At 35.0% G+C, this 21,021-nt stretch overlaps 1 protein-coding gene across 5 annotated transcripts in view; it reads right to left on the bottom strand.

Annotated features, from left to right (window-relative positions):
• Positions 1–21,021, bottom strand: part of KANSL1L (KAT8 regulatory NSL complex subunit 1 like) — a 147,273-nt gene that overhangs the window by 54,488 nt on the left and 71,764 nt on the right. For all 5 annotated transcript variants that reach the window (XM_032278362.1, XM_032278358.1, XM_032278359.1 and 2 more), the window contains exon 5: positions 20,811–20,932. In XM_032278362.1, the coding sequence (XP_032134253.1) occupies positions 20,811–20,932 (122 nt within the window). The remainder of the gene's footprint in view (positions 1–20,810; positions 20,933–21,021) is intronic.

The following is a 21,021-nucleotide window of genomic DNA, read 5'->3' as shown; positions in this document are numbered from 1 at the left end:
GTTTATGTTGGTAAAACTAAATAGAATTAAATATGGCATTTGGTGACTATCATGCATTCAACAAATACATAATTGATTATACATTACTGGCCAGACCAGTATAGAAAAAAAAAGTTGATGACAACTATTTCACTTTTAAAATATTAAGTCTCCAGAGAACTCTAGCAAGAATGCTTTAAGTCTCAGTAAATAAAAGTTTCTAAAAATCTTTCATCAGGTTGCTGGCTAAGAAAGATTTAGAGTATAATGCTTCTCTCAAATTAACAGGTCCAATCTCACAGCTGGACGTTACTTTCTGTCATATCAAGGGGGAGCAGAAGGTATATAGAAGAGCCAATATGAAGTTAGGCACTGAAGAGGCTAAGTGGCTAGCATAGAAGTGAGTTGAGGTCAAGAACAAGTTTCAGTAGCTGGCATTAGAAGTAGTAAAGTCAGGAAACGTAAGATCCAGGAAGGTTGGAGTACATCCAGCACCAAGAGAGGTTCTTTGTCCAGCAAGTGAGAAGCACCCTATGGCAGAATTTACATTGGCTCTTTAAAAGACATTGCTCTGGAAGTGTCTAGGGAAAATAAAAAGCTTATTCTGGAGTCTGAGACCTACTTAACCTCTATTTACAACTCTAGTAGTTAATGAGATGTTAGCTTTCCCCTCCTGACAGAGGATTAGCCCAAAGAAGATGAGCCCTCATCTTATGAATGAAAAGACACAACTCATGAACTGGCTAGAGGCTCATAGGCTGGTTTAAAGATAATTGGAAAGCTTATCATTTGTGTCACTAACTGTTACATAGTCATGTGTCACTTAACAACAAGGATACCTTCTGAGAAATGTGTCATTAGGTGATTCTGTATTTGTGTGAAGACCATTGAGTGTACTTACACAAACCTAGATGGTAGAGCCTACTATGCACCTAGGTTATATGGTATAGCCTGTTGCTCCTAGGCTGCAAAACTGTACCACATGCTACCGTACTGAATGCTGTAGGCAACTGTAACATGATAGACATGGTATTAGTGTATCTAAACATAGAAAAAGTAATGCATTCTCTACAACATTATCATAGCTACAAGTCACTAGGCAATGGAAAATTTTTAGCTTCATTATAATCTTGTGGAACCACTGTTGTATATGTGGTCCTTTGTTGACTAAAACATCATTATGTGGTGTATTACAGTATATATATATTATAAGTTTCTAAGGTGGCTGATGTATTATCAGAGAAAAAAAGTTCAGTTTTATTCTTTTTCTTATGTTTCCAACTGCAGGCAATTTATCCTTAGATTCTAACACTTTCTGATTAACAAGGATTCTTGCAAAGTGTCACCAACATCTATCCTCAAATAAAAAAGGAATGAATGGAAATTTAAAGATGTAAAATATGTTTACTAATCAGTGTGCAAACTACATATTCTCATCAAAGCTAATTTGGTACAAAAATAATTTCCATAAAAAATGGATAAAGGTTATTGTAAGTGATTATTGTAAATCACTGATAAATTCACTTACTTCGAACATTAACAATAATGAGAAGGTCCAGTCAATGAACCTCACTGAAAGCAAAATATAAGGAAAATCCTGAGAAAATTTTGAGGAAGACAACACAAGCCTGATCCTGTGCCTCTGTAATCTAATGCTTTTCCCCAGGAGATAATGATTCAGGTAATTAAGTATTAACTAAAATAGGAACATAATAATATCTGTAAGACAAGGATACGGTTAATAATCAATATAAGACACCACCATCATGTGACATTCTTTTTAAAAATAAAAAATAAGGTTTATCTGGCCAGGTGTGATGGCTTACACCTGTAATCCCAGGACTTTGGGAGGCCGAGGCGGGTGGATCACGAGGTCAGGAGTTCATAGTGGCTAAGATAGTGAAAGCCCATCTTACAAAAAAATAAAAAATAATAATATAAAATAAGGTTTATCTCTTTCAAAAAACTTTTTTCTTTCTTTTCTTTCCTTCTTTCTCTTTCTTTCTCTTTCTTTCCTTCCCTTCCTTCCTTCCTCTTTCCTTATCTCTCTCTCTCCTCTCTCTCCCCCCCGCTCTCTCTCTCTCTCTCTCTTTCTTTCTTTTTTAACAGACAGGGTCTCCCTCTGTTGCCCAGGCTAGAATACAGTAGTACAACATAGCTCACTGCAGCCTCAAACTCCTGGGGTCAAGGGATCCTTCTGCCTCAGCTTTCTGAGTAGCTAGGACTACAGGTGTGCACCACCAGGAGTGGCTAAATGATGTCTTTAAAAAAGTTTTTAAAGAGAAGAGAGATCTCCTGGAGAAGTTCCAGAAGAAAAATAATATTTCAATAAATAATAAGGCTTAGTGTTTCCACTGAGATTAAAGTGTACCTATGAAACCCCAGAAACTAAGGATGTAATAGGCCACCATCAAATACTGTTGTTCAATAATTGTCAAAATAATTATAGGCCAGGCACAGTGGCTCACACTTGTAATCCCAGCACTCTGGGAGGCCAAGGAGGGCGGGTCATTTGAGGTCAGGAGTTTGAGACCAGCCTGGCCAACATAGTGAAACCCTGTCTCTATGAAAAATACAAAAATTAGCCGGAGGTGGTGGCACATGTCTATAATCCTAGCTACTCTGGAGGCTGAGGCAGGAGAATCGCTTGAATCTGGGTGGCGGAGGTTGCAGTGAGCCGAAATCCAGCCCCTGTAGCCTAAGCAACAGAGTAAGATTCCATCTCAAAATAGGTATGTGTGTATATATATATATACACACATATATGTATAAACACACACATATATATATGTTTATATAAAATATACAATATATAATTATTATTGTATTTTTGAAAGAGCAAGACTAAAAGTAGGTTAGAACCAGGAGAAGCAATAAATTACTTTTTTCTTTTTTTTTTTAGATTTCTAACTGGAAGCTGGAGAATAATATATCTTCCAAATGATATAGTTTAGATCCTTTGGGTTGCAGGCATATAATATAACTTGGTCTGAAAATGAATTAAATAATTGAGGACGGGGAAGTAGTGAGAGTGGGTTTCAGGCTTGTATCTTTCTCTATTTCCCTGGCCCCCTCCCTAATCCAAGCTATTTTGTACCAGGATTACTCAATACTCAATAACCTTGTAACTAGTCTCCCTCATCCACATTTTCCCCTCTAGTCCCTTTTATACCAATTATTTGGAAAGAACAATCTGATCCTGTCATACCTGCCCTGCCACCCTGCAATATAGACCATACAAACACACACACACACACACACACACACACACACACACACACGCACACACACAGAGCTTAAAATCTTCCAGCATCCTTCCATTACTCTTGAAAGACGTAAATCCTTAATCTTTTAAAAGGTCCTGATTGGTCTGGCCTCTGCCATAGTTCTCTTGCCTCATCTTGCATGATGCTTTCCCTTGTTCTCTGTGTTCTGAGAAAGAAAATAAAGTTTTAATCCGAGGAATGCAAGTCCCTTTAAATTACCAGGCCCAGAGAAGCAGTAAAACGTAACAGCAGCCAGACATGGCATGCCTATAGTCCCAGCTACTGAGAAAGCTGAGGCAGGAGGATCTCTTGAGCCTAGGAGTCTGAATCCAGCCTGGATCACAAAGTAAGACCCTGTCTCTACAAAAATAAACAAACAAAAATGACAGCGGTCATGTCTTGCTCCCACCTTGAGCTAAATGCTTACCTCTTGAAGCCACTTGCTGCATGGGCTCTAGACTAACTGGCACCAAGTAGCCATAACATACCATACACTAGACACCTTAACTATTACCCTATAGTTCAAAAACATATAGCCAATCAGTAATCAATGTTACTTTTGTAAACCAATGAGAAATCATGTCAAACATGAATTTGTATCAACCCATTTTGTGGGCTTATACAAAATCCCTTGTCCCTTTTTGCCTTTAAAAACCTGCTGTGGCCAGGTGCGGTGGCTCACGCCTGTAATTCTAGGACTTTGGGAGGCTGAAGCAGGTGGATCACTTGAGGCCAGGAGTTTGAGACGAGCCTGGCCAACATGGTGAAAACCTGTCTCTACTAAAAATACAAAACTTAACAAGGCATGGTGGTGCACACCTATAGTTCCAGCTTCTCAAGAGCCTGAGACGTGAGAATAGCATGAACCTGAGAGGTGAAGGCTGCAGTGAGCTGAGACTGTGCCACTGCACTCCAGCCTGGACAACAGAGTAAGACCCTGTCTCAAAAAACAAAACAAAACAAAGAAATACCTGCTTATAACAAGGCCAAATGGAGTACTTCCCAATGTTTCCCAGGCTGCAATCCTCAACCTTGGCCCAAATAAAGTCTCTATATTAATTTTGCCTCATCTTCTTTCCTTAGGTTGACATTTCCAACCATACTGCTTCCTTTCATTTCAAATAAATTACACTTCATACTGTATAAGATCTACATGTTATTTTTCTTCCTAGAATCTTCACACATCCTCTTTACTATGTAATTTCCAATAGTCGTCTAGCTCTCAGTTCCAAAGTCATTCCTTGGGGAAGTTTTCTTAGAGCTTCTGCTTGATCTCCCTCCAAAGACTAGGTCAAATTCCCTATGAGCTCTAAAAGGTGAGCACTCACTGTTCACCCCTCTTTCACAGCACTCTCATAGTGATAATTTTATATTTATTTGCATGATTATCTGATCAATCTGTCTTCCTCTCTAGACTATCAGTAGTGCAGAGACTGTGTTTATTTTATTTATCCTTGCATCAGAAATTCCTGATATTATGCCTAGCATATAGCAGATGTACAATGATTATTTGTTTAGTGAATGGAGAAACACTGTACCTACATATATGTTGTCAGATTTATCATTCCAGCCCTGGGTTTAGTACAGCATATGCACAGCACGTACTACACCTAAGTAATTAGTTTGGTGAATGAGTAAATGCCAAACATTTTAGTCTAGGAGCCAAAGAAGCTCTAAATTAGAAGGCTATAAGACAACTTTAAGAAAGATAGATATTTATACTTCCTTGAGTTTCATTCTAAATCTGACTCTTTGGTTTAGAAAAGTTAGGGGATTTTTTTGTTTTGTTTTTTGTTTGTTTTTCAGACAGAATCTCATTCTGTCTCCCAGGCTGGAGTGCATCTGGTATGAACTTAGCTCACTGTAGTGTCAAGCTCCTTGGCTCAAGTGATCTTCCTGCCTCAGGCCTCTGAGTAGCTGGGACTACAGGTGCATGCCACCATGCCTGGCTAACTTTTTCTTTCCAAAGAGATGGAATCTTGCCAAGTTTCTTGGCTGGTTTGGAACTCCTGAGCTTAAGCAATCCTTCTGCCTCAGCCTCCCAAAGTATACATTCCATTTTTGATGAAATACTATAATACTGATAATTTGTAAGGATGCATTTACAATCCAATCAGAAAGATTACAACATGATAGATGACTCCTTTGGAAAATGCTGCTACTTAATAATATGTGATTAAAAAATGCTTTTATAAGTTTGGAATCTAAGACGTCTACATTCAGCACTCAATGTCATGAACAGGAAAAGAATATCCAAGGATCTTCAGCATAGGAGTGTGAAAGATCCGTATCCTTAAGATACCCTCAAAAGCCAGGAATTACTCACAGTAAAAAGGTCATAACTAAAGATTACCCTTGTATACCAGGACAGTGATTAACTGAAGAGCTACACTTAATGAAAAAATAGACCAATGCCAGCACATGGTAAACTAAACAAATGGCATCCTTTTCATATTACCACTTAATGGTGCATATGTCCTGCCCTTTGCTTTAAAATACTCTATGCAGCCAAGAAAACTAAGTTCAAGGAATAGCAGTGAATAAAGACTTATTCAACACATAATTTGAAACTATTGTTTTAAGTCAGCGGTTTCTAACGTTTTCCTCACATCCACACCATTCTCAAATTAAACTTTAGAAAAAATAGAAATAAACTCTGAAGAACAGAATTCATGCATTCTCACAGAGATTATGATCGTTTCCTAGGTGCCCCCTGTTGCCCATACACATATACACAAATACCCACACCCACTACACTGGGTTGTATGGTGTCTCCTCAAAGTTCATGTTTACCCAGAACCTCAGAATGCAACATTATTTGGAAATGGAGACTTTGCAAATGTGATTAGTTAAGATGAGGACACATTGGATGAGCATGAGCCCTATATCAAGTCAGTGATTTCCTTACAAGAGACTCACAAAGAAAGAACACCATGTGAAGAGAGAGGCAGAGTTTAGAGTGATGTGTGTATGTCCTACAAGGAAAGCTAAGGACTGCAGGCAACCACCAGAAGCTAGGAAGAGGCAAAGAAGGATGATTCCCAAGAACCTTCACAGGGAGCATGGTCTTGATGCCTTAATTTTGAGCTTCTAGCCTAAGGAACTGTGTAATAAGAAACACCTGTTAATCTTAAGCCATACAACTAGTGGCTTAAAATACAGCAGCCTTAGGAAACTAATACCTCCATGAACATATGCACCTAAGAATCATCATTTTTTATGACTTTAAATCTCTATTTCAAGTTTCTCCTTTTCCAGTTGGAAGTTCTTTGATGAATTCAACCTATTGTAGCTAAGGTAGGCAGCAACCTTTTCCTACTTTCCCTGCTAAATAAACTCCTGCCAATATCTGAATTTATTACCTCCTTTATCCTTGATAGTACTGGGAGATACAAATCACATATTCAAGTAACCCAGTGGCATTTAGGACAGCCATAACCAAATCTAAAGAAACTAATAAAAAATAAGACTTAAACTTAATAAAAATGGTCTCCTAGGAGAATTACTTATTCTCCAATTGACAAAAGGAATTATCTCTTTTTTTTTTTTTTTTTTGAGATGGAGACTCACTCTGTTGAATTCCTCTCTCAAATGACCAAATAGATCAACATCTAGCATTGCCTGGTTTAGGGAAAACAATGCCTAGACTATTTCCCTTACTGTGGGTAATAAGTAGAAAAACTACACCTCATCCTCAAAAATGCTAGTCTCTTAAACTCTAGTAATAAGAAAATGTGTTGTAGTACACTGTAAAATGACATTCTAAATAAGATATAGTACCTGAAAAAAATTAAGGCCGGCTGTGGTGGCTCATGCCTGTAATCCTAGCACTTTGGGAGACCAAGGTGGACAGATCACCTGAGGTCAGGAGTTTGAGACCAGCCTGGCCACCATGGTGAAACCTTGTCTCTACTAAAAATACAAAAATTAGCCAGGTGAGGTGGTGGGCGCCTGTAATCCCAGCTGTTCAGGAGGCTGAAGAAGGAGAATCACTTGAACCCAGTAGGTGAGGTTGCAGTGAGCCAAGATTGCGCCATTGTACTCCAGCCTGGGCAACAAGAGTGAGACTCCATCTCAAAAAAAAAAAAAATTAAGATTCATCTTATTGTAGCCACTAAAGTGAGAAATAAGTATTTGAAGTATAAAAAGCTTCCAATATAATATTAACTGAAAAAGATACAAAATTACTTCTAATAGATCTCAACTATGAAAAGAATGTATTGAAAAGATGGCAAGAAAACATACTCTGAGAAATATAGTGATTTTTTTTTTCTTTTCTTGAGACAGAGTCTCGCTCTGTCACCAGACTGGAGTGCAGTGGCACGATCTCAGCTCACTGCAACCTCCATCTCCCGTATTCAAGCAATTCTCCTGCCTCAGCCTCCCAAGTAGCTAGGACTACAGGCATGCACCACCATGCTCAGCTAATTTTTGTATTTTTTAGTAGAGGAGGAGTTTCAACATGTTGGCCGGGATGATCTTGATCTCTTGACCTCGTGATCCACCTGCCTTGGCCTCCCAAAGTGCTGGGATTACAGGTGTGCGCCACTGCACCTGGCCTAGACTGATTTCTTCTTAGTATTTTCTGAATTTTCAAATTTATCTACAATTAATTTGTACTTTATAATAATAAAATTTTAAAGAATCACCTAAAATTACAGTCTTTTTTTTTTTCTCTTTTATTAGGATGTCTAACATGTTTTAAAAATGGCTATGAAAATAAAAGAGACTTAGAAGACATAATAATCAAACATAATTTATGGACTTTGAATATTGGTTTTAACAAATTAATCATAAAAAGATAATTGTGAGACAGCTGCAGAAATTTTAATATGGATAGAGAATTGCAAGACAGTGACAAATTATGGTTAACAGTATTAAATGTGATAATAAAGTGGTAGGTATGTTAAAAGGCCTATCAGTGAAATATAAGGAACTATTTACAGGTAAAGTAATAATCACTAGAAACTGCTTTACAAACTCCTAGAAAAACAAAGAGTGTCAGGAAAAGGAATAACAAAAGAATTAGCAAAATTTTGAAAACTGTTAAAGCTGAGAATATGTAGGTTCACATTACTATGCTTTCTATATGTCTAAAGTTTTCCACAATAAAAGTAAAGGGGGGAGAAGAACAATTATTATAGAACTACCTCCATGCCAAGAGCTCTTTGTATTAAACAAAAAAACAAAACAAAAAAAACTACCTGTCATTCTTATTTCTGGCTATTAATGTAAAGTGGGAATTTTTAACACATAAAGGCAAAGAGATGAGGAAACCAATGTGACAGCCATGTTGTTCTACCTGGTAATTGAGACATAAAGTTTGTCAAATATTTGTCTGATCTGAGACACTCCCAGATTTTTACTATTTTTTAAGAAAAACAAAAATACAAAAAAACTTGAATAAAACCTGATATATTTTTCAAAATCCCATCTTCTCAACAGGAATACAGTTTTCATTTATATCCTTTTTTTCTATAAAATCCTATTGTACTAATTTTAGTGTCCTGATTTTTCCACTTAACATTCCAATATAAGCATGTTTCCATGATTATATATTTTCTACATACATAATTTTGTGTAGTTATGTGATATTAACCTAGTGGTTGTACCAAAATTTATTAATATATTCCCTTACATAATACTAGGTTTTAGACATATTATTAGAGGAATAAGCAATTGAAATATATATATATTTATTATAATTAAATATTTATTAATAATTGTTATATATTAATGTCATTCACTGGAAAACAAATTTATACTGAACACACTGACTTAGAATAAGCTGCTAACAAACAATGTTTCCTCATAATTGAGTTGTTACTATTGAAAATATTATAAGGGTAAAAAAATTAATATGTGATTAGTTTGCCAGCTTAAATGCAGTTTTTCAATTATGATATGCACTTAAGAAAGAATAGTTGCATTTCATATGTGATAATTATCATTAGTAGAAATAAATAACATGGCAATGATTCATTGGAATTTAATTTCATGTCATATTCTGGGACTCATTAAAGCAAAAACAAAACAAACTGACAAAATTCTAGACATTTCAAGTAGGAATTCACTTTCTCAAAGATAATACCCCATGGGGTACATAAGGATTAATATATAACATTTTATCTTCATTTTAGAGTATGAGATCTGAAAACCAAAAACTATCCCTATGATGATAAAATGTAATGCCTCATTTGTTTGAAGACTCAATCTTCTTAGTCGCACAGTTCCTGGTAAGTCATCTGAGACCATGCTGCCGAAATTAATAAAGCTAAAAAAAAAAAAAAAAAAAAAAACTCTGACATTTTTCTAGGAGATATTGTCATTAAATAAAAGATGGGGGTTAAGAATCAATAAATAGCAAGTGTGCAAACATGCCCTGAGAAATAATTAACCGGGTAACTTTACTTTAAATGTCCACTGTGAGGACAAATCATTATGATTAATACTTAAAATTATGAAGTATTAATATTTAATATGGATTAATACTTAAATACTCAAGAAAATTATATCAAACAAAAGTTCTATATGATCCACAAAAATTAGTATACAAAGAGAAAATGAGGCTAACCTTTAAAAATTAAAAATTTAAATTTCTTCTAAGCTAATTATATACAAAAATTATGATGTAATGTGATATAAAGCTATAATAAATATGCTTTATTAGTAGAACTGTAACATTTCATTTCATTACTTATCTGGCAACAACTATATATAGAGAATTTAGCTGAAATTTTTAAAAGGACTTTAAATAACCAAAAGAGATGTCAGTAAGTCTATGCATGAAAGTTCACTCCTGTTCCTTTTTTTTTTTTTTTTTTTTTGAGACAGGGTCTTGCTGTCACCTAGGCTAGAGTACAGTGGCAAGATCATGGTTCACTGGAGTCCTGAACTCCTGGGCCCAAGCGATGCTCCCACCTCAGCGTCCCAAGCAGCTTAGACTACATGCATCAACACATCTGGCTCATTTCACTTTATTTTTGTAGAAATGAAGTCTTCCTATGTTGCCCAAGTTGGATACAAACTCCTGGTGATCCTCCTGCATCAGCCTCCCAAAGTATTGGCATTAACAGGCATGAGCCACCATGCCTGGCCATACTCCTGTTACTTTTAAGAAAGGCCTTCTCTTATAGATTTTTTTAAAAATGTCTCTTATTAGAGACATCTATGTCATCTATCACCTTAGTTATCTGATTTTCTAGTCCAGAGTCAAATTATGAAGAGAAACAGAACTGCAGAAGTCAGCCACGAGAGCAATAAAGAGAATATCAATCTGACTATAGCAGATAAAAAAATATGAAGTACAAAATATTCCTTATGAATGCTGAGTACCAGCAAGAAATCATGAACAACGTTTCATTCATTCAACAAATATTAATTCATGCCCATGATGTGACACTCATTCATCCAAGTGCTAAGGAAAACAACAGTTCAGTAAGATAAACCAAAAAATGCTTACTCTCCTGAAGCTTACATTCAAGTCCAGGAAGACAGATAATAAGCAAGTAATAAATTAACAAAATAATATCACATTTGTTACCTCATTTGATCTTCACAACAACCCAGTAAACAGGCTGTTTTCATTCTATCTGTGATCCAGATTGCTGTGCAAGATCACAATGCTACCAATTGGTCAATTTGGGATTGAACTGTGATCTCATTTCAAAGTGATATTCTTAACAATGAAAATTTTCTTCATAGCCTTGATCAAAAAAATGACACTACCTAAGGTATCACTCAATTGTATATAATTGCTAGTGGCAAGGTGTAAAGATGTAACTTCAAGGCAAAAAATACAAAGACCAAAATCCTGTTGTTGTCAGAGGAATTGGCAGATATTCTGGATCTGCTGTGTATTCAAGGAAAGCCATGTATAAAAGGAAATACTCACCCACTAAATCCGAGATTGAAAAGAGAAAGGAGAAGGTTATTGTAGCCATTACAATATCACTTGGTGGTGACAAGAATGGTGGTACCCAGGTGGTTAAACTTCTCAAATTGCCTTGATATTATCTTAGGGAACGTGTGCGTTGAAAGCTGTTGAGCCACAGCAAAAAATTGCAAGCCAGTTCCCAGGATGATTCTGATCATCCTCACTGGACACCACAGAGGCAAGAGGGTGGTTTTCCTGGAGCAGGTGGGCACTGACTTGTTACTTGTAACTGGATCTCTGGTCCTCAATTGAGTTCCTCTATGAAGAACACACCAGAAATTTGGCATTGCCACCTCCACAAAAATTGTTTTCAGCAATATGAATCCCCAAACATCTTACTGATGCTTACTTAAAGAATCAGCAGCTGTGGAAGCCCAGACATCAGAAAGGTGGGGTTTTCTACACCAAAAAAGAGAAATATGAAATTACAGAGTAACGTAAGGTTGATCAGAAAGCTGTGGACTTGCGAATTTTAACAAAAATCAAAGCTATTCCTCAGTTCCAGGGCTTTCTGTAATCTGTGTTTGCACTGATGAATGGAATTTACTCTCTCAAATGGGTGTTCTAAATTTCTTAAGCAGAATCTCATTAAATAACTGACACATTTTGGGGAGAAAATTAAGCTCAGCATCACCCAAAAAAGGCAATGTGTAATACATTTTATTTAAACAATTCTTTCTAAATAGTTTAATTGAAAAAGTTTTTGGAACTTAAGTGGAATTTATAATCCTCTTACTGTCATGGATACCTCTTTCCATATAATCTCTAGGGTAGAGTTTAAAGTCACTAAGATACATTGAGTACAGTAATTTCTATTTGCCAATTCTCTTGATTTAGGCTAACATAAAATTATTACATCCCATACAGCACAACAGTGATATTATAAAGATACACACTTTAGGCTGGATTGAAATCTTTATGTTTTTACTGTGTATTTGTTTGAAAAATCTAGAATAACATAAAATAAGTATTTAAAATGGAAGAATATTAACACTTGAAACTACTTTAGAAAATATGTTCCATTAAATTTAGATTATAGAAGTGAGATGTAAAGAGAATCACACACCTGCCCAAGGTCACAAAATGTCTAAAGCAAAGAGAATACATAAAAGCTGTATATTATTATAACTACTTTGTCCTCAAGCCACCTAATTATAGAAACACTATAACTGATTAAAAATAAAAATTAAAATCTTTTTTTGGGGAGGGGCACAGAGGAGATTAAATGTCCCAAGATGGTCTTTTGAGGAGATACATTTTGTATGAAAATAAAACCCAACAGTGTATTTATGCTGAATTTCAGAGTGCCGGATTTAGTTACAGAGTCCCATACAAATGAAGTAAACCAAAGGCAAGAAAACAACTTCCCAAGAGATGACAGAAAAATAGATAGTGCCTCAGTAACTCCTGTAACTGTATAATAAATGTCTTCATTAACAGTTGGCCTACTGTGCCACATACACAGGTTGTGCAAAGGGATACCTACAAATGCCCTCAAGCCCTTATCCTAATTCAGGCCACATTGAAACACATTTTTAAAGAGTAAGAATAGCTTAATCGATGACTAGTATATGACTAAGATCAGAATTAAGGCTATATCCAAAAGTTTAATATAGTTTATGTCCTTACATTAAAATATCAATAGCTAATATTATTAGGTTGTTTCTTACGTGCCAGATTTTGTTGAGTTTTTATAAATGCTATTTCATCTACTTTTCACAAAACCATATACTATCTCCCAATATCTGGTATGTTTCCTGTAAGACATATATTTGAACTTTTGGTCAGTTATCTATTGAGTGGCATACTACGTTTTAACAGGCCCAACATTTACCCTTTAAGATAATATTATTGTAGAAACTGGATCAGAGGAAAGACTGAGTAATTGTCAAATGTAGGTTAAGACTTTATAAATTTTTTGGAACACAGAATATGTTTAGGCACCATAATAATTTTTTTTTTTTTTTTTTTTTTTTTTGAGACAGAGTCTTACTCTGTTGCCAGGCATCAGGCTGGAGTGCAGTGGCATGATCTTGGCTCCTAGGTTCAAGTAATTCTCCTGCCTCAGCCTCCCTAGTAGCTGGGACTACAGACACGTGTCACCACGCCCGGCTAATTTTTATATTTTTAGTAAGATCATGTAAAACAAAGTATACATAATCACAGTAAATTACTAAATGTCCTGCTTTTTTGTTTTTTAGGGGTTGAGACAGGGTCTCACTCTGTCAACAAGGCTGGAGTACAGTGGCATGATCATGGCTCACCGCAGCCTCGACTATCCTGGCTCAAGAGATCCTCCCACATCAGCTTCCTGAATAGCTGGGACTACAGGTGTGCACCACCATGCCAAGCTAATTTCAAAAAATCTTTGTACAGATGGGGTCTCACCATGTTGTCCAGGCTGGTCTCAAACTCCTGGGCTCAAGGCATTCTCCTGCCTCAGCCTCCCAAAGTCTTGGGATTACAGACATGAGCCACCCTGCCCAGCCATGTTATTTTTAAATATACCCTTTTACCTGTATCTATGAACATTCTGAAACTTCCTGTTACTATATTGCTACTATAATATCTAGTATTTGTGTTCATTTACATGTTTCAGCTCAGTGTGTATCTCAAAATTCATGACTAAGTTTAAGACTGCTTTTCAGGTCATAAAGGACAATTCAAATAACTGTAGCTATTGGTCTTCTTCAGACATTTTTCATCGCCTTGTACAAGTATGTAAGATGACTTTTATTAGGAAAGACAGAACAAACCATCTGAGATTAAGACAGATTTGACAGATAAAGGGTAAGGATTATAAACTCAACAACTATATCAGTCCTTATCACCAAATTTCAAGATAACATGAAATAAGATTTAATTCTTTGTTTCCATACCAACAAATTAAACATCACATTCCCGTGGGACTAGTCAAATTCTGTCCATAGGTTTAGGATGAATAATGTCATTTAAATTTTTTTTTTTAAACTATGAAGGCAAATGTGACTTCCTATGTGACTATTTTCTATGTATCCTTTTTGAAGCACATAGTTTATATCCTATTTTTTGTAACCTTTTAAAAAATATAAGATGCATATGCATAAGTACTTAAAGCACTTATCTCATGTTTAGCTTGTAAATGTGAAGCAATAACTCCTCTTACTCTTCCACTTTCCCATAACCACCACTCACAAGTCAAGAAACAGAACATTATCAACACCCAGGAAATGCCCCCTCTTATGTGGAGCTCTTCTATTGTACTTAATTCAGGAATAATAAAAGCTAAATCAGTACTTTTTTACTGATAGCCTGAATAATTCAAGCACCTCAGTACAATTTAAATCCTTCTACTCTCCTTCTGACCTCTGTGTTATTGCTGTTATAGACTTTTTTTTAACCCCACTAGACATATTTTACTACTGTTTGCTTACATATGCCCATATGGTTACTTACCATTTTATTTGTTCTTCAACCCTTTTTCACCTCAAATTTTCCATGCAGATAATATACTATTGCCCAAAGTATATTCTTTATGGTTAATCTGAGTCTATTCTCCCAGCTTTGGTTTGTCTCAAAATGTTTGTCCTTCACACTCAGACTTAAAAGATGATTCCTCTGTGTATAGAGTTTCTAGGTAAACGGTTATTTTCTTTCAACATACTAATAGTACCATTCCACTGTACTCTGGCTCCTGTTATTACCATTGAGAATTCAGCTGTCAGTCTATGCTTTCAATTAAGATCATGTCTTTCTCCCACTTATGGTTGCTTTTTGGCATTCCATGTATCTTTGTTTTTCAAATTTTCAAATGTTTCACATTTCTTCTATGTCCAGAGGTAGATTTCTTTTTAGTTGTTCTGATCCAAAATCTGTTTGGCTTCCTGAATGTGGTATCTTTCATCAGTTCAAGTAATTTTTCAGTCACTCTCTCTTCAAATATTGCTTCTATTTCATTCTATAGTACTTCTTCCAGGTCTCCAACTAAGTGTCATATTAGAGCGTCTCACTATATTCTCTGCATTTAAAAATAACTCTTCAGTATTTTCCATTGTTTCATATCTTTTGCTACATTTTGGAACTTTTCTTCTAATACATCTTCTATGTCACACATTCTCTCTTTAATTGTATCTAGTTTGCTGCAGAAAACACTTAGTTATTATATTCAGTATTTTTCAGAAGTTTTATTTAGCCTTTTTCCAAATGTGCTTATGTCACTTGATGTAGTTTGTGTTCCCTGCTGGTATTTTGAGCCTATCTTTTATTTCTATAATCAGACTACCATTTTAAAGTGATCAGTGTTTGATAATTCTAATAACTGAAAACTTTATGATCTTTTTTTGCTGTCTGTTGTGTGGTCCTTATTCTTACTCTTCTTGCTCTGTCTCCTTATACGTTTGATTATATTTGACTGTTAATCACTTCCCTTGACAAATTATTCACGAGAATTTCCCAAGGCTAAAAAAAGGCGCCTTCCTCCAGAGGAAATCTGTATTTGCCTCTGCCATTCTGGAACCATTTAAAACTAGGGATCTCTTGGATCACTCACTGAGGCAAATTTGGACTGAAAATCCATGTAAAAAGTCTCCACCATGGTTAGAACATCTCAAAGACAGGCTTTCTTTTATCTTCTGCTATGCTTAGCCCCAAGTCAAATCTCCCAATGGTTCCCTAGTGGTGGGGAAAGGCAAACGGTTTTTCTTCTTATTTACCTTTACTGTAATGGCATAGCCCCTGATGTTTCCTGCTAAATATGAGGATTTTATTTCATCTTCCTGACATGGGCAGGGCCAAGGGTTGTGATCTACTTTTTTTTTTTTTGAGACAGAGTCTCACTCTGTCACAGGCAAAGTGCAGTGGTGCAATCGACTCACTGCAACCTCAGCCTCCTGGATTCAAGTGATTCTCATGCCTCAGCCTCCCAAGTAGCTGTGACTACAGGCGTGTGCCACCACGTCTGGCTAATTTTTGTCTGTTTAGTAGAGATGGGATTTTGCCATGTTGGCCAGGCTGGTCCTGAACTCCTGGCCTCGAGCCATCTGTCCATCTCAGCCTCCTAAAGTGCTGGGATTACAGGCACAAGCCAACTTGACTGACCTGATTTATCTTATCATTCCATAATCTATTAAAACTTCAGCTTGATTTTGCTGGATTTGGTTTTAGTTTCTCTCCTCCCTTCCCCCAGAAGATATCAAAACCTCAATTTAATTTTATCTAAATTTAGCCTCAAACAAAAGCAGATTGCTATGCTTTGCGAACGTTTTGAGCTCTGGCTTTCTCTCAGCTTTTGGCTTGGCAATTTCATTAACATTTGCTAATTTCTAATTTTTGAAATAAACAAAAATTAAAAATAGACTTATCACATAATCCAGCAATTTCACTTCTAGAATACCCACAAGAGCTAAAAGCAGGGACTCAAACAGGTATTTTGTTCATCCATGTTAATGGCAGCCTTATTCACAACAGCCAAGAGACAGAAGCAACCAAATATCTATCCACAGATCAAATGTTGTCTATATAAAAACAGAATATATTCAGCCTTAAAAAGGGAATTTTGACACACATGCTACAATGTGGATAAATTTTGATATTATGCTAAGTACACTAAGTTTGTCACAAAAGGACAAATTCTATGTGATCCCACTTGTAAGGTACCTAGAGTAGTCAAATTCATATAGAATGTAAAATGGTAGTTGCCAGAAGCTGACAGCAAGAAAGAATGGGAAATGATAGTTTAGTGGGTATAGAGTTTCAGTTTGAGAAGACCAAAAAAGTTCTGAAAATGGATGGTGGTGATGATTATACAACATTTTGATCATTATTTAATGCCATTAAACTTATATTTAAAAATAGTTAAAACGGTACATTTTTGTTATGTATGTTTTATGATTTTGAAAAATATTTATGGTGAGTTTTCTTACCTGCCCATTTATTATAAACATATAAATACATTAATAGTATTTATATGCTTAACAAGGACATCTTCAGAAACTGCTGTGTGGTTTAAGTGTCAAGTCTGAAATACCATTAAATAGTCTAAGCCCTAACTCCTAAAAACCTCTGAATCTGAAAGATTTTTCTTCATATAGAACTATGTGAAGGAAAAATAACAAAGGTATTGGAAAACAGCAAGACATAAGAAATAAAATTAGGCCTCATTTGATATTCTACTCCCAGGCTCAAAAGGCTCATATAGATACATTTCACATTACTTCAATCCAGATACCTTTGAATCAAAGCTATTTCATATACTATAATATAAAATCACATCTCCAATTAATTTAAAAAATCAACAGTAATATTCTCAAACATGAGTAATATTAAAAACCTTAATTTCAGTATGTATTTATTTTATAAAAAGTTCAATTAGAAAATACTTTAAAAGTTGAATTCTTAACTAGTTTTATAAGCATCAATTGAGTACTTTTCATCATAAGCATATTTATAGTTAAGGGGTTTTAAAAAAAAAAAACTTCTTAGAAACCACTAACACCCTTTCCTGAGGGTGAGTTACTCAGGCACCAAAAATAAAGAAGGGGAGAGGAGAGGGAAAGTGAGAAGGAAGATGGAAAAAAGGAAAAAAATGTTTTACTTGTCAAAGCTCCTCAAGCTCCCTTTACCACTCTTAGCTAGTCTATGATCACCTCAGAAACAAGTGCATCCACACCCATCTTAATCCATTTCATGCTACTCTTAAAGAACAGGCATATTTTCTCCCATAATAAGATCCCTCCATAACTTTGTGATAAGGTGTTTCTACATTTCTCACCTGTAGCTCCTTCCTTTCCCTTTATTTTAATAAAGATGCTTAAATTTCCTCCATCTAAGAAACAAAAATATTTTCTGTGACTTTATGTGTCCCTTTTATCACAGTCTTTAAAATCAGTGGCCTTGAAGGGTAATCTTGACTATCTCTCTCTACTTCTTCTCCAATTCTCCTAGCAACCCACTCTTACCTCTTTCTCCATTATGCTCTTGTCAAAGTCTCTCTTGCCAAAGTCTCAACACATTACTGACAAAACCAACAGGTATTTTCAGCACTGTCTTTGGCATATGAAACAATAGACCACGTTTCCTCAAAATGTGCTGCTTCTCCTTCAGTGTTATTATTCCTCTTATCTGCAATATAGTCTAGTTTCTATGTTCCTGGTTAAATAGATTTACAGATTTTTTATACACATTATCACAAACTGTAGAATCTTTATAAAACATTTTAATGAAATTAGGAGTCAGGAGTATCCCCCCAAATCTTTTGTTTTACATGGTAGTTTGCTGGTTATCTGGTAACAAAGCACTTACAAAGAGCTATTAAACTTAAATATAAATTATGCATTTTAAATAACTATTAATCATTCTAAATTTGATCACTTTCTCTTTGATTAAAAGTAGATAAAGTATTACATTATCTAGCAAATGTTAGAAAATAAATACTTTCCTTCAAGGGAAATATGATATTTTGACAACAAATGGGAAAACAAAATGCATTTTGAAACACACATTATGTAGAAACTATTTTAAAAAGACTTCATTGTTGCCAAAAATATCATTAATTAAAACACACATCAGCATACTTCAAAAACTTGAACAAAATTGTTATCTGCTTTTAAATCTATCAAAACATTTTCACAGGTTTTGAACTTGTTAAAAACTTTCAAAAGCGAACCTTTCAATTAGTTTGTAACAACAACTAACTGACATGAGGAAAAACAGTATTCAGTAGCTGATTTCAACAACAACCTCTGAACTACTAGTAGACAGAATAAAAAAGCATAATTTAGTGAGCATGGCTAATTTTCCATTTCTTTCATTTGGATCTACATATCTTTATGAGGTATCTTTTTCAAGTGTAACAGTTATTAAAAACCAGTATTCAAACAACTGCACACAATTCCATTTTTATTACATGACATTTTATTAAATAGTTACATGTTTCACCAACTAGACTGTGAGTTATTTACAAGTGCAGACTTTTGTCTTAATATGTGTGTCCCTAGGACACTATGTGGCACACAATAAATAATTATGCAATCAATGCTTTGCAAATAAATGACCAAAAATACAGGCAAGTATATTAAAATGAAAATTCACACATACATCAACAGAAACATGTAACTATGTGTGTAACTGTGTAGTGCTTGATTAGGTAAACAAAGTATTATCTAAAATGGGATTAGCCCCAAATCACAATGCTTATACACCAATTTGATGTGTTTTATGGCTCAACTCAAAATTCATTCAGCTACATTATAACTTTCCTAATTAGGATTTGTTCTCATAAGTGAAAATATCATAGTTGTCCTATACAATATGTGAGAATCTTTACTTTCAACGTGTTTTATCTGTGATATGAGGAATGAATATAAAGTCGAGAAAAAAATGAAGCAAAACCAATAGAACTGTTCCCACAATAGAACAGTGGATACATAACATAAATAAAACAGTAAAAGTATTAAAGATTAGATGTTCAAAATAACCAATTAGAAATAAAAATCAAATGTCAGCTTTTTACTTTTATTTATTTATTTGGAGACAGACTCTCACTCTGTCGCCCAAGCTAGAGTGCAGTGGCATGATCTCGGCTCACTGCAGCCTCCATCTGCAGGTTCAAGTGATTCTTGTGCCTCAGGCTCTTGAGTAGGTGGGACTACAGGGGCACACCACCATGCCTGGCTAATTTTTTGTAGTTTTAGTAGAGACGGGGTTTTTCCATGTTGGTCAGACTGATCTTGAACTCCTGAGCTCATGTAATTCACCCACCTCAGCTTTTTATTTTAAGACTTGGTTTATATCCGCTAATCTCATAAACAATTTGATGGCTACTTAGCATAATTTTCACCCATGGTATAAAATTTTCATTTTATGCTATATTAGAAAGTTATTAAAATAATAAATTATATAATTTTAATACAATATTTCCCAATACAAAATTACACTTTGTTCTCTCTGGTAATTAAAGCAAAGAAGCTGACATTCCAATGTTATCTGAAAAAAATTAGAGAATGCACTCATAAAATAATATTCTATTAGTATGTCTTCTGATTTCTTCAAAAGGAAAAGTTCTAAGAGAAAAGTAAACAAAATAAAGTAGAATAAATGCTGTTCCCAAAAAAGGATTAAGATTCATAGAATATATATTTTTGCTAATATGACATATATAAATTACTAATGATTGCAGGAGTTAAAAAAATGTACCTTATATAAAGCTAAAATACAAAATGATTACAACTTAAGCTGTATCTAATAGGTGATATCTACCAATCTTTTGTGTCCAAACTATATCTAGGGTCTTTTTTCCTCAAAATACATTGCAAGGGTAGCACGGAGCTCAGAAATACAAAAGCTACAAAATGGAAGGTATAGTAAATAAGGCAGTACTTCTATAGCAAATGTTATCACTGCTATTCTTTTTTTAAGAAACATTATAAAACTTCATGGAAAGCTTTCTCTGTCATTCTGAGATTTATCGTGACCTTAGTTATATAAATTTAATATGATCGAAGAATGTATCTATGGTAAATTGACTGTACTCTAATAGTCCCTAATGTAGAAAAAAAAGTAACCATAATTATTTAAAATAGCAAAACAAAATCAAAATAAGATAAAATAGGTAAAGTCAAATTTAAAAGCTAAGCTATCCCATTGATACCTACCTCCTGTAAATGCCATTAGCCAGACATTTATGGCTACAGGATTTGGAAGAGAGGGGTGATGAAGTTGGGGACAAGTTCAGAGGGGCAATCAAACTGTTGATGATCTCAGTCAACTGTGCGCTCTGCAAGGAAACAGTCAACCTTTTACTACTGCTAAGCACGAAATGTGACTTAAAGCTCAGACGTATAGTGCCAATTAATGCTTAACTTC

The sequence above is a fragment of the Sapajus apella genome, unplaced genomic scaffold (genome assembly GCF_009761245.1).
Source record: "Sapajus apella isolate SASKATOON/1434 unplaced genomic scaffold, GSC_monkey_1.0 scaffold10, whole genome shotgun sequence".
NCBI lineage: Eukaryota > Metazoa > Chordata > Mammalia > Primates > Cebidae > Sapajus > Sapajus apella.
This window is presented reverse-complemented; position numbering and strand designations above follow the sequence as displayed.